Source organism: Garra rufa, chromosome 6 (genome assembly GCF_049309525.1).
Source record: "Garra rufa chromosome 6, GarRuf1.0, whole genome shotgun sequence".
Taxonomy (NCBI): domain Eukaryota; kingdom Metazoa; phylum Chordata; class Actinopteri; order Cypriniformes; family Cyprinidae; genus Garra; species Garra rufa.
Genome location: NC_133366.1, coordinates 13,946,689 through 13,962,282, shown reverse-complemented (window position 1 = coordinate 13,962,282; position 15,594 = coordinate 13,946,689). Strand labels below are relative to the sequence as shown.

The 15,594-nt window shown below is 38.4% G+C and overlaps 1 protein-coding gene across 5 annotated transcripts in view; it reads right to left on the bottom strand.

The window, feature by feature from the left end:
* The window catches only part of itsn1 (intersectin 1 (SH3 domain protein)), a 66,023-nt gene extending 50,429 nt beyond the window's left edge, over nt 1-15,594 (bottom strand). For all 5 annotated transcript variants that reach the window (XM_073843047.1, XM_073843048.1, XM_073843049.1 and 2 more), the window contains exons 1-2: nt 15,433-15,594; nt 2,718-2,781 (exon numbers count right to left, since the gene is read on the bottom strand). In XM_073843047.1, coding sequence (XP_073699148.1) covers nt 2,718-2,745 — 28 coding nt within the window. In that variant the 5' untranslated portion in view covers nt 2,746-2,781; nt 15,433-15,594. The remainder of the gene's footprint in view (nt 1-2,717; nt 2,782-15,432) is intronic.

The following is a 15,594-nucleotide window of genomic DNA, read 5'->3' as shown; positions in this document are numbered from 1 at the left end:
CAAAAATGTACACATTTTCATTGTTCAAAAGTTTACACCCCCAGCTAGGGCTGCTCAATAAATCGAAATGAAATCGTAATCAAGATTAATCGGAAGCTCCTATTGTCATGCGTATCTTTTAGTGAAGCACGGTGATCTGTGATCAGCAGTAAATCTTCATCCGAAGGCCAGAGGTTGCTCTCTCTCTGAAACGCCAAAAACACCTGAAGGAGAAACCTAGAGAATACCTATAGCAGCAGCTAAATAAACGGAAGATTTAACTGCTTTCATTCATTCAACATGACTAATAAACACACTACTATGACAATATATGGTTTACTGAAGTTCGTATTATTGTAATTTTCATTAGAATAATATACACTTATAATGCAATGCGTTAATAACTGCTTAGAATATTAGCAACTATGTTCTGTGCGCTATTATTTATAAGAAGCCACATCATTTCACAGACGGATTCATTTTAAACACTTGGCTGACGTTATGAAGTAAGTTTGAAGTAAAAATATTATTAAATGTGGTATTTTCACATGCTTTGAGATGTAGCACCATTTTTTACTCAGCGCCGTAGTTCACTGAGAAGCTACGCAAACAGCTGCCATTATCGCAAACGATTTCTTTTCGATTTTATAATCGTTCGATTAAATCGATTTTGATTATGAACACGATTACGCGTAGCTTCTAAGTGAACCACGGCTCTGTGTACTACATGCTGCTTCATCTCAAAACAGGTGCTGGAGATTTACGGCTAATCAAAGAACCGGCTTTATTGACAAAATGCGCACGACAATCGCCTTCGATTAATGGCTCGGCCCTACCCCCAGCTCTTAATGCATAGTTTTTTTCTTTCTAAAGCATCAGTGAGTGTTTGAACCTTCTGTAATAGTTGCGTATAAGTCCCTCAGTTGTCTTCAGTGTGAAAAGATGGATCTCGAAATCCAGTCATTTTTGGAAAGGGTTCAAATACACAAAAATGCTGAAAAACCTAATAATTTGTGGAACTTGAAAGGATTTTTCAGAAAAACAACTTTTCAGGACAAACAAGGGACTCGTGAACAACCATTACTCAAAAAAAAAGAAAAAAGAAAAAAAAAGAATCAAGTGTATGTAAACTTTTGAACCGGGTCATTTTTATAAATTCAATTATATATAATATATAATTCATTATTTTCTCTTGTGGAATATATGTAAACTTATACTACAGGGCCGTTGAATGCTTGAATCTGATTGGCTGATGAACGTTCTAGAGGTGTGCATTATATTCAGGGATACGCACGGCGAACGTAGTTCCAGGCAGCTTTAGACCGCAGTGCATGTCTATATCACTTCGCCACACATTTCAGTTATTTCAAAGGTCCTTACAGCCCAAAACAGCAAAATAACTAAAACCCACAATAACACTGGCCAAGCTAATAAATACAGTAAACATCAGGATAATAACGACAGATTATTTCCATGTTTTTTTCCACATTATATTACGTTTTATCATGTAAGGAAAGCACAAACTCTTTTTCTCTCGCCCTCTCTCACTCACCTCACAGACGCACACACATAACGTTACAGTTTGCACTCGCGTTAGCATTCGCGCTAATGTTGTTAGCGCTGCTCTGACGATAACAACTTAACAACGACATGACAGCTCCCAAACGCGAGGAAACAACGGCGTGGTCTTGAAGAAAATGAACTTAAAGTTTAACTGTTAGTAGAGACAATGCTGCCAGTCACCCTTGAGAGACAGACGTGAGAGAGGTAAAGTCATACACTTAGTTTCTCTCCCTCACTCGAGTCTTTCCGTCTGTCTGCTTGTCTTTCGGTCTGTCTAAACTTCATTATTAACGGCATTATTTTGCTATTAACAGCCCAAGCGTCGTTACTAGTTCTAAAATGACGTTTTGGAACTAGCAACGAAGTGGTGAATGAGCTGCGTAAGAAATTAATCCTACTCACAATAGCGTTTTAAGGATAAAAACCGGACGAATGTCTTGAAATATATCACTTGATCGATGTCTTGAGGTGTGGTAACTGTAGTATAAGCGGAATAATTGACTTCGGGCCGTAGAATTCTACGAAAATAATGCACACCCGAGGTGTAACGGCCACTCCGCTTCGCGTCGTGACCGCATCACCACCTCGGGTGTGCATTATTTTCTAAGAATTCTACGGCCCGTCGTCAATTATTCCTTACATATTTTATGTGAAACATCTTATTTGGGTCAGTACTAAATAAATCTTACTTTGATCTTACTTTGGTAAAAATGTACATTTTGTAGATACTGCAAGGTGTATGTAAACTTTTAACTTCACGTTGACTTCACTTTGAATTTGCTCATGTGAACATGGTAATTATATTACACTTAAACTGTATTATCCTCATTGTGGATTATTTTCAATAAGTTGTTGCAGCTCTAGATAATACTGAAATACAAATATTATATCACTTTTAGATCTCAATGGATATTAATATTCAACATTAAACTGTAAGGGAAACTGGAAGAAGGACACAAGAAAAGCTTGCGAACGCCTGAAGACAAAAGTGACAGCAGTCCTGTGAGGGCGTTTCTCTTCTATTCATTGACTCTTTTAGACATTCACTGACTCACTTGAATTCATTCTCTCTGCCTCTCTCTCTCTCTCTCAACACACACAGTCTATACACATCTACCCAGCTTCCATCACACAAACACACACATGTCAGTCAGTCAGTGAAAGCATCAACTCACCTCCGAAGGGCGTGGGAAACTGAGCCATGGTTCAGTCCGTCAGCTGCCGTCCAGCCACAAACTCCTGCAAAACAACACAAAGAGACCTTGAGCTCTCATTCTTACTCATTAAACCTCTGAGAAACAACTTAAATGACTTGTTCATCGTCCTGAAACACAAAATCACTCTCGACAGGGAGTTTCTGACCTGTGAGAGGAAGGACAAAACAGAGGTCCCCACAAATAAACTCCCACTTACTTACTGAAACACACACACACACACACACACACACAAAACTGACTTGAATAAGGACAGGTAAGGATGTTTGACTAGTCATTCACCTACTGATAACTTAACTAGACTTTTTTCTCATTTGCACAGCAATGCTTTAAAGTTGGCATTGCACACAAACTGTGATCACATTCTCTTCTCTATTGTGACATACATCTGAACAAAATGGCTTCTTGAATGAAAAAAATATATAGGGCAGGACTTGTTTTTATCAGTTGGGAATTGATCGGATCCTTGTGATTGGCTAATTGCTGCAATCTCATGTGAGTGACAGGTTGATGGAGAGGGATTATTTCCCAGCGCTGCCGTTACACAAGTCATCAGAGAAAGGATGATGTTGCTAAGGCAGGGCTCTAGACCGCGACCAAAAATATCTTAATTTGTGTTCCCGGAGAAGAACGAAAATCTTACAGGTTTGGAACGACATGAGGGTTAGTAAATAATGACAGAATTTTCATTTTTGGGCGAACTATCTCTCTAAGTATTCATTTTGTGTTTAGGACGGTCTTAAACTGAGAGGTCCCTATTGCTGCTCATTAACCTGACTGCTTTCTCCAACTCTCTAAGAAGGTGGGAAAAATATAGATAAACAGAATCTGCAAAATGTGAATTATTTTACCAAACTAAGAGGAATCATACAAAATGCATGTTATTTTTTATATGTAGTACTGACCCGAATAAGATATTTCACATAAAAGACGTTTACATATAGTCAACAAGAGAAAGTAACCGTGTTTGAAAGTTTACATACGTTTGATTCTTAATACTTTGTTGTTACCTGAATGATCTACAGCTGCGTTTTTTGTTCAGTGATAGTTTTTCATGAATCCCTTGTTTGTCCTGAACAGTCCTGCTGTCCCATAAATTCTTAGGTTTTTCAGCATTTTGTGTATTTGAACCCTTTCCAACAATGACTGTATGATTTTGAGATCCATCCTTTCACACTGAGGAGAATTAGTACTGCCCTTCAGAAGCTACTTACATGTTTCCCAGAAGACAAAATCAAGTGTAGAATCAAGTGTATGTAAACTTTTGAACAGGGTAATTTTTATAAATTCAACTATTATTTTATCTTGTGGACTATATGTAAACGTCTTTTATGTGAAATATCTTATTCAGGTCAGTACTGCATAAAAAAATAACATGCATCTTGATAATAATTTACATTTAGCAGATTCTGAGTTTCTGTAGTTTTCATTTACAGTAAGCCTGAAAGTTACCTCAGTAACACACTTGGACACAAAACACTGACAAAGTAACTATCTAAAGGCCTCAGTATGGGAGTAGTTATCTCCCAGCTGTGTAAACGCACTGCGAGAATTCACACAGAAACACACAAACACACACACACACACACACACACACACACACACACACACACACACACACTCTCTCTCTCTCCAGCAGAGACACCCAGGGGCACCTTGGCCAAAGTATTTTAATCAGTGCCAGACTGTTCTTTCTCTCTTTCTCTGTCTCTCCCCCACTCTTTTCTTCCTTTCCGTTCCTGCATAATGGAATTCATTGCTCTGTCTCTGCTGGGACCAATCACAACACAAACTGAAAGGTTTTTACAAATTAAACACAAATAAACTTGCTAATCGAGGCACTGGGAAAATTTGTTGTAGTAATACTGTTTGAAGCACAATAAATACTTCAGTTTATGATTTACAATACTAGGGCATTTAAGTCACTACAAAGTCCCCAGTGCATCTACCAACCCATAAAAAGTGAAAAAGGACAACCCAGTAACTTTGTTTTGGTAAGCCTTATTCTGCAAGCATGTGAAAAAACGAGTGCGTCAGATTCCAGAATTTTTTTATTATAATATTACCGCCCTTAATCTGTATGTTTCCACCAATGGGCCCCCATTTTGTTTTCGAAAACATCAATGGTGTACCAGTTCTAATGCCATGGTGAAAGTTCAAGGAAAGCATGCTAACTGTTCTGTCATTGGCTGCACAGACGAGAACTGAACACTATTTAGAGTCCCAGCCTCAGAAGAGACAAGAGAGCAGTGGATTTATTGATTTATTTACTGTATATTACGCTGCTGCCACACAGATCTAATATAGACATGTAATTTCTTTCCCAGCTGTTTACCTTCACAGACATAACCAACTGTTTTTATAACTCCTGTGTGTTTTTAGCAGTTTAAACGCAAGAAGACATGGAAGAGAACTTAGTTTAGTACTCACATGCTGTGTGACAGCTGCTTTCTGTGTGTGTGCTTCGGAAGTGTGCACTCTGAAAACCCTATACTGCAAGTTTAAACTAGTATGGTTTAAAGGTCCCATATTGTCAAAATCGAAATTTCCTGGCTTTTTTCATGATAACTGAGGTCTAGGGGCTATGTAACTACCATATGAGTTTCAAAACAGTCAATCCACAGTAAACTGCACACAGCCTGCTTAAAGTAGCTGTTCATTTTCACGAGCCGCTATGACTTCCGTAACAATGTGACGTCCGATCTACTCAGTCACCGCCTTCAGTCACCCCCCCGAGCACCAATCACGTCCCACCCTCCTTTTGTCAAACCCAGACAATATCGTGTCCATAACATTGCTAAGCAACAACAACACGAAAACAAGTCGAGAAAACCCTGTTCAGTCGATAGATGTCGAAACTACATCATTGCACAGGCTTCAGAACAACGTGAATATAAGAGACCAGAGGCACGTCAACTTCAGCCTCTTTCACACAGCGATTCCGGTAAATACACGGATAATGTGTCCCATGATTTGTTCCGGAGTTGTTTGATTTGGTTCATTCACAGTTGTTTTCCGGAATCTGTGCGTGCTTTACACACAACCCGTAAAGACGTGATGTTTGGATGTGAGATGTAATGTGACGCGTACGTTTCACTAAACTGAAACTAACCTGAACAAACTGTGCTTCAGTGCTGAACATGAGGAGCTGGCTCTGCCCGATCGCCGCTTCATTCCACTTTGCACGTATTTTTTCGTCGTGAAGAGTCGCATGATAACGTGCATCATCACTACAACACTGCCTTTATGGTTCTGGCTTTTGTTCACACAGCGCTCGTTCCCGTAATTTTCCAGAATCAGCGCGCATTGTGAAAGGGGCTTTACTAAAGCAACAGTTATGTATCTTACTGCATTCGGTGTTTGAAAAAGAAAAAACATTAATGATCATTCTGAAATATCCTGTTGAGTATCAGCAGCCTAGGCTCTCTCTATGGCTCTGGGCTCGGCTAAAGCATACGACCATAGTTACCTGTGGTTGGCCTGGCTGTGCATCACTCAGAAAACAACAGGCCAATCAGAAGAGAGGCTCATGAATATTAATTAGATGGGCCAAAATCGACCTGTTTTTGACAGAGCTCCTAAAAAAGGAGCTGTAAAAATATATTGGGATTTTGGCACTTATACCGCAAATATATATTCTTAAGGACATAAACAACTAAAATAAACCTCCAGAAATGTGTACAATATGGGACCCTTAAAACGCATGATTTCAGCATGAAACAGATGAACACCAAACAGATGTTTTTTGGCAGAATATCTGAGTTAAAAGCTGGAAAAGGGGGCGGGGAACAGCAGCTCATTTGCATTTTAAGAGCCATGCACGAAAACAACGCGTTTCTGATTGAACTCAAAAGAAGCATTTTCAAAATGATATAATAAATTATCTGCGGGGTATTTTGAATTGAAACTTTGCTGACACATTCTGGGAAACTTGAGACATATTGCATCAGATAATTGAAATCATAATTTAAGAGAATAAATTAAAATATAATACTAAAGTTGTGAGATGATATTTGTGGTAGCACTCTATTATGCTAAAATTCATTAGGTTATTAAGATCATGTTCCACAAAGATATTTTGTAAATTTTCTACCATAAATATAAAATATATCAAAACTAATTTTTTGATTAGTAACATGCATTGCTAAGAACTTCATTTGGACAACTTTAAAGGCGATTTTCTCAATATTTTATTTTTTTGCACCCTCAGATTCAAATATTGTCCTATCCTAACAAACCATACATCAATAGGAAGCTTATTTATTCAGCTTTCAGATAATGTATAAATTTCAATTTCAGAAAATTGACCCTTATGACTGGTTTTGTGGTTCAGGTCACATTTGGTTTAATGTCTGTTCTTCTGAAGTGCTGGAAGAGAGCAGTACAGAAACTGCATGTGTGAGGAAATCATGATATTTCACTCTCATGTTGCATCACTTTAACCACTAGATCGCCCCGCCTGCAGACTCAAAAGAATGCTGATGCAAAAACATGCTTTATTTTGGCTTCATACATTTGACTATGAAGCAGTTTAATGTTAAACGGAACTTTTAGAGTTTGCACTAAAACAGACTACAACACAAAGCATTCATTTGCATGATTTTAAGCAAGGTTTTACGCAATTTGATGAGCAATTTCTACACCATGCAATTTTTCTTGTTTTACTATGAACATACCATTTGCGCAAATACATTATGTCTGAATAGCACTGGCTCCAGGGTGTGTTTGTACTGTCTGTGGTCTAATCTGTAGCAGTGGGGTATTTCTCAAGATGGAGGACTAAGCCCTTCACAGAGAGCTTGACTCAATACTGAAAACATCCAGTTCCCCTGATTAAACAGGACACTGGTGACTCACACACTCTCTCTCACTGGCAGAACGCAACGTGTCAAACACTGCAATGCTAGTGACACTGTCACACAGTAGAACCAGCCCTTGTCACGGCCCTTCTAATGACCGTATGTGTGTGTGTGTGTGTGTGTGTGTGTGTGTGTGTGTCTTTGAGCATCTGACCTACTTTTTCCTGTCACCCTTTTTCTGATTCTAATGAAGCTTTTCCTCGGGACAATGCTCTCAAACACTGCCATTCTGAATGAAAGAGCAGGAAAGGGAAATGTTCTGCAGAACACACTAGAAACACAAACAAACGCTTTTGAGGAGATCTGCATGTCTTAGGCGACCTGAGCTTTACTCTTATTCATGACCAACCTGCCTCATTGATCCAGATCCAAATCCGACCCACTGAATCAAGACATGGGGCAAACAAAGATGATGTCACACAACAGGAACGCTGTCACTAGGTGAATATTCATTGATTAATTACAGTTCTGCTATCTTCCATTATTGGTGTTAACAGGAGAGAATACAATAAAACAATATTGTAGTATAAAATTATTATTTTTTCAGCTGAAATAGTTTTGGAAGGCCACTGTCGCTTCTCCAATGTCACGTTTTGTCTGAATCAGCATTTCTTTTGGAAACATGAAGCACTGTGGACACGCTAAAAAAATCATGCTGGAGCTGAAATGTTTCAATTTTGAGGCAGGTCATTGCTGAAGGAACTGCGACCGGTTTAATTTATCACCTGGGAACTCAATATCTTGAATAGCAGCAAGTTAAATTACCTAACCCAAATTTAATTCTTTTTTGGCTAAATAAAAATGCAAATTTCAGTTTTGGTGTTTTGGTAAAGTTTTTTTTTTTTTAGTGAATCAATATTCTGAAAATATTTTTCGATAGCTCAGCCCCCTAATGTAAGTCTACGAGATTTTGTTTTATTTTATCGCCCAATAGACTAAAAGTGTAAGTTAGAGGTTAGCAATATATATTGTCTATTTTAAATAGTAAAAATATCAAATAAATGTGTAATTGTTGTTAAAACGATATATGATTTGACATTATCGAGTACATCGCAAAAAATGCTCAGAGTCTGCGCGTACACTACCAGTCAAAAGTTTTTGAACAGTAAGATTTATTTATTTATTTGATCCAAAGTACATCAAAAAAGTAATATTTTGAAGTATTTTTACTATTTAAAATAACAGTTTACTTTTTGAATACATTTTAAAATGTAATTTATTTCTGTGATTTCAAAGCTTAATTTTTTGCATCTTTACTCCAGTCACAAAAGCTTTTGGTCTTTCTATTCATCAGAGAATCCTGGAAAAAAAACCTTGTTTTTGCTGTATTTCAACAACAAAAATAGTTTCAAACAAAGTCACAGCAGAACTGTTTTATGTCTCTGAGAAACACACAGCGGTGTTTCGCGACTGAATCAATCAGCTGTTTGAAAGAAATGGTTAAATGGATGACTCAATAACTCACCTGCCGCGAGGTTTATATTTAAAGTACATTTTAAATCCCCCCCCCCAAAATAATTTCACATTAAAGTATTCAAGGTTTTTTCCACAAAACATTATGTATACATTTGTAACTGCAGGTTAAATGCATTCATGTCTTGCCTTAAACAGACTGTGTGAATGCATCTAAATGCCACTTCAGATGCAGAATTTCAACACAAATTTAGTTGACACTGATTTCATTTGACTGGTAACAATGTTACAGTGTTTTACTAGTTGAATTTTTTAATTAAATTTAAGAATTGGACACACAAGATGACGCATGTGTTTACTTAGGTTAGAAAAAAATGGCTTTATAAAGGTAAAAATGCCCATAATACTCAACACTAAGAAAATTTCATTGGAAATATAGCTGTTTATTTATCTATCTATATAATATCTAGATTAGGGATGTGCACCACAACTAATTTTTAAACGTTTAAACAGAAATTCTGTAACAGACTAATCTAACAAACTTTTCTTCTATGTCGAAACAATATCTCACCGAAAAATGAAAATTCTGTCATTAATTACTCATCCTCTTTTTGTTCCAAACCAGCAAAACCTTTGTTCATCTTCAGAACACAAATGAAGATATTTTTGATGAAATCCGAGAGCTTTCTGACCCTTCATAGACAGCAAGGATCATACCAGAGTCAAGGTCAAGAACAAGCCCTTTATATATTACTAAAATAAACATATTATGATAAATTATCTGTGAGTGTGTTGATCTGGCGATTCATTTTTCAATCCTTCATCAATCAATATCAGAATTAGAAGCTAGATTAGTCTCCCTTGCTCACTGAACTTCACCCCATGCAGACACTGTGAAAAAACATGTACCAACACAGACGCACATTCAAACACATCCAGCTGTGGAAGCATTAGTCAGGTGACGCGAGAGCCCAGGGCCAAAGAGAGTGCGATATATTAACAGCGTTAGCATCACACTCACACTCCTGTCTGCATTCCTTTCAAAAAGGCTCGAGGTTCTACGTGAACAACTCGGCCAAACGCACCCACACACGTTTGCATTCTCACAAAAGCACAACAGTCTTTCCTGGACCACGTTTGGCTTTGACTGCAGAACATAAGCATAGAGTAAACAGCGTATTTGAACTTCTCCCCACAGGTCACTTTCACTGCACAAGCAGTCATTTGAGCCTGAGCGGTCGCTGGATGAATACAATCTCAACCCCGTTAACATCAATACCTGATACGGTACTAGAAAGAACAGCAATTTAAGAAGAGCAAACACAAACTGCTGCAAAGCCGCTGGCTTCCATCGAAGGGCAAGACCGAAACAAATGTGGGAGTCAATTTTGCTACAGTCGTATGGTGTTCAAATGTGTTCAGAGAGGCTTATGGTTCCACTGACACCCCCAACTGTTCCATTCACCAGACATTCTGCACTCCACCCATATTTAATGCAGTCCAGACACATGCAGAGGAATCTAGCTTAAAACGCAACCCTGAGCTTTCATCATCACTGATAGCAAATCATCCTCAGCGATCTTTCAAAACACGCTGAAGCTAGGCTAGTGAAAGATTCTGTATCACAACCTGTTTGCTTGAACTAAAAAACAAAAACTGAATCCAAAATCTGATATCGGCTCATTTGTTCAGTTCCATCTTGAAGCTTTTAGGAAAAGCCATACAGACGGAAGCAGAAGTGCTTTCTTTGCAGCTGAGGTAGGCAGAACAGCTCGGCTGTAACAGTGAGAGCGGATAGAACGTCTTCAATGGATTTTACTGCTGTCGTCTGAGCAGAACCTGAGCCTGGAATAGGCGATAAAGAGCATGAGACTAAATACAACAGCTTCCGGAAAAGGGCCTGTAATGTTGTACTTTTGTCTAATGTTATGACAAGGTTACAGTCACTGCTCCAAGCAAAAGGCCACAGACACTGCATAGCCAGACTAAAGATTCTTGGGTAATCAATTTTCTGTAATTAATACGCTTACTTTTTTTAGAAAAGGGGTTTTAAAGGGGACATCGGATGCAAACTTTAGTTTTACATGGTGTTTGCTTATAAATCTGTCTTAGCAGTGCATTGATGCAATCACCATACAATACTAAGAATTCATTCACTACTTTTTCTTAATCCCTAAAAACTAATTTATGATCATACTGCTCAGGCTCCGCCCACAACCACTGACGGACTGTCCTGTATTAGCATATTTCCGCCCTCAGTGGAGACCAATCACAACAGACTTGACCAACTGACCAATCAGAGCAGAGTAGGCATATGGGAGGGGTTCACTGACCTTAAAGGATTAGTTCACTTTTAGAACAAAATGATAAAGTATAAAGTACTTTATACTTAAAGTACTCACCCCCTTGTCATCCAAGATGTTCATGTCTTTCTTTCTTCAGTTGTAAAGAAATTATGTTTTTTTGAGGAAAACATTTCAGGATTTCTTTCCATATAGTAGACTTCTATGGTGTCCCCGAGTTTGAACTTCCTAGATGCAGTTTAAATGCAGCTTTAAAGGGTCTTATCTAGCGAAACAATTGGTTATTTTCCAAAAACATTTACAATTTATATACTTTTTAATCTCTACACAGAGTACACACAGAGCTAGACAAGACAAGCATTTGGGGTTAAAAAAAGTATACAAATTATAATTTTTTTTGAAAATAACCGATCGTTTTGCTAGATAAAACCCTTCTTTCCTCGACTGTAATTGTTTAGAGCCATTTGAAGCTGCATTTTGGAAGTTCAAACTCGGGGGCACCATAGAAGTCAATTATATGGAGAGAAATCCTGAAATGTTTTCCTCAAAAAACAATTTCCTTATAACTGAAGAAAGAAAGACATGAACATCTTGGATGACAAGGGGGTGAGTACATTATCTGTACAGTTTTGTTCTGAAAGTGAACCAATCCTTTAAGCTCAGAAATGCTTTGAGATTCTGAGATTACACTGTTTGCTGCCTTTGATGCAATTAAACCTATTGCAGGGGGACTCCAACATGACATTAGGACACTTTAAAATACCATATGACCCTCTCTTCAACATATAAAGCAGCATAAAGGTGTAAATGCGCATGGTAAGTGTGAACACTGCTTGCACTAAACAAGCGGGGTGAGGTGTCTCGATCCACACAAACAATCCAAACAAATTCTGGTGTAGTTTAAATGAAATACAAATGCATCATGAAGCAAAGACATCCTAACGAACCAAAAACAGGACGTGATGTCACAAGATGTGACTCTAAAAAATCTTTGTTTTTTCTCATCATAGTAGCCATGTTGCCTATTACAGTTCCATACAGGCGTATGAACCTTGCCGGAGAACTTTGTGAGGAACAAAGGAATTCATACACAAATTTTATACGCTCTTCGTCAACGGTTGAACCACTGATGTCACATGGACTATTTTTGTCCTTCGGGGCCTTGAACGTGTCAGTTGCGTTGCGGTCTATACAGGGTCAGAAATTTCATCAAAAAAATCTTAATTTGTGCTCCGAAAATGAACAAAGGTCTTACAGGTTTGGAACGACATGAGGGTAAGTAATTAATGACAGATTTTTCATTTTTGGGTGAATTATCCCTTTAATATGCATTTAAAAAACCATCAACCCTTCTCTACATGCACGTAGAACTATGAGCTCAAGCTTCATACTCCAGCAGCAAAGCAAATACACTTAAAGACCACCATTCGCAATTTGTTTAGCAAAAAGCAGACAGGAATGACTGAAATTACTCAGGCCTACTGGAGCAGACCACTGGGGTGAGAGACTGAGGGTCCCTCTCTCTTCCTGTTAACCTAATTATCTAGACAAAAAGCTGCTTCTGAGCCAACGATCGTACAAAGAGAGACAAATTTCAAAGTGAGCAGCAAAAGGGCAGCCCGCATATCAGCGGTGAACAAAAAAAGACCTGCCCCACACACACACACACACAGCTGGCCTATCATCCATCCTGCTGAGACAGTCGCACAGTGGATTGCGGATCTCTTTTATCTCGCACCCCAGACTAAATCTCCACACCTGTGGGGGATGGGGAATAGAGAATGGCGAATCTATGGATGGAGGAGAGAAAGTGGCCAGATAAACTTGAGGTTGCAAAAAACAGCCTCTAATGACTCATGAACTGAACGGCCTAACAATAAGCTCCTCTCGAGCCTGCACTTAAAACAGAGGCTTTCAAATGCTCCATTATCCTCATCTAAGCAAGGCGGTAAGCACCACAACGTTTACATGAACATTACTTTGAGATTAAAGGCCATTTTCTGATTGATCGACAGCCATTGGAATATTACTGTATAAAAAATAGTCATAAGTAGCACGGGTATATTTGTAATACACTGTAAAAATTATTGATTTTTCTTCTATGCCAAAAATCACTAGGACATTAAGCAAAGATCATGTTCCATGAATTTTGTAAATTTTCTACCATAAATATATCAAAACTTAATTTTTGATTAGCAATATGCATTGCTAACAACTTCATTTGGACAACTTTAAAGCCGATTTTCTCAATATTTAGAATTTTTTGCACACTGAGATTACAGATTTTCAAATACATATCTCAGCCAAATATTGTTCTATCCTAACAAACCACACATCAATGGAAAGCTTTATTCAGCTTTCAGATGATGTATAAACATTTCAGAAAATGCACCCTTATGACTGGTTTTGTGGTCCAGTGTTACAAATGTAATAAGAACAAATTATAAACTATAAGCATGTGAATGTCCTTCTCACTGACTGTTGGTTTTACCTTTTGGAGTATTTTCACAACATGTCAACAATCGGTCAAATATTGGCGGAACCAAACTAAACAAGCAAATTTAGCTGATTATTGCTGCTGAAAATGGTCAATTATTGTCATGTTTTGGCCTGTATTAATCGGTCCGACCAAGATAAACATTTGGAGTACTATATAGACTGCCAAAAGTTATAACAAATTTAGGAGAAGAGTGCAAAAAACTGTCTGAGGAACAAAAGTTCTTATCATTTCCAGTCAGACAAGTGAAATATTAGGATAATTTTTCAATTAATACTGTTTGTACGTATCTTTACCACCTAATAACTTTCCTTCTTACGAAGTTCTTCTCTTTATGATTTAGCCGCTTCCACACATTTTTCCCGTAGTTCAGTCAGAATAAAGTGCAAACCCAAATAGGTAAACATAAATTGACATTCATTTATGATAATACATATATTTTCCAGCTTTCTCTCTTAGATTTCTAAGAACCAAAGTATTGGCTTAATGTGATCATAACAGCCAAGTTTATGTGTTTATACTTATAAAATCACAATATGTCCAACTTATGATTAGCATTTGAATACTATTATGCATTTTAACAGTCATGCACAGAAACACATCTTCAATAATCACCTTGATCTTTGAATATGTTGGTATATTCTAGCAACTAAAAGATCTGATCTTGCAGGTTTTCCACTCAAGCCTTTATGATCAAGGAGTGCCTCTTTAAACCGGGACCAAACTTGGTTTACAACCAGGCTGACCTAGGCCAAATGGCTCCAGCTGCATTGCTCATAAGATCTTGTAAACCAACCTCCAATCTGACAGTGTTTACACACTACAGGAGATAGTGACTTTAAGACAAAGCAACCCAAATCCACAGCCAGACTGCACTACAGGGTCTGAGCCTTTTAATCACCTTCCTTCAGACATAATCACAAGATAATAACCTCAGTTTCTCCAGGCCAGTCGGCATGCACACATATGTGTTGACTGCACTAGAAAATAAATATAAGAGTCACAAATATCTTATGTAACTAGCATATGTAATATGCTATATGATAATATCATATCTAGCATATGTAACGTTAGAGATGAGACCTGCAGCCATGTGTTGGGATGAGCTGGTGAAGCTGGTAAAATGCCTTCATCAGGGTATCTTCATCTGCGCTCCATCACACAGTTGGCTAACTCACTGTTACTACACCCTATAAGCAACACGCATTACTTCAGCACTTTCAAGGTCCAAATGGTTCGCTATATCCGTGAGTTCTACCACACAAATCCTCCGTTTTTGACCTGCTGTCACTGGTAATAACACACCAGCAGCCGTTAGCCAGAGTGCTAACTAAACCAGTAAATCAGAGCTGAGCTTTAGCTGCAATCTCTGCGTGGAAGGAGAGCTTACAGAGGCCTCCTTTCAGGAATAAACGACTGGAGAAAGACATTTTTTACAGTTATCGTGCTGAAAAGACCGTTGAGGTGACCGCTGCCTTGCGGGAGCGAGCACGCTAGTGAATTCGCACGAAGCGCGCCCTGAAATGCTGTAGACGGTCGCGCAGCGGCCGCAGTCACTGTCAAAAAAAAAGGACAATCGGCCCGAGCCACACAAACACTCTTACCTCATCATTCAGTTTCCATTATATCTCCAGCACTCTGTGAGGGAATACACTAAAGGAGCATAGAATGACAGGCGGAGGACGACTCTTTCCTTTTTTTAACGTGCGAGATAAATTCCAGGCTTGTTTCGTTGCTCCTTCTGGCTCCTCGCTTCCTCCGTGCAG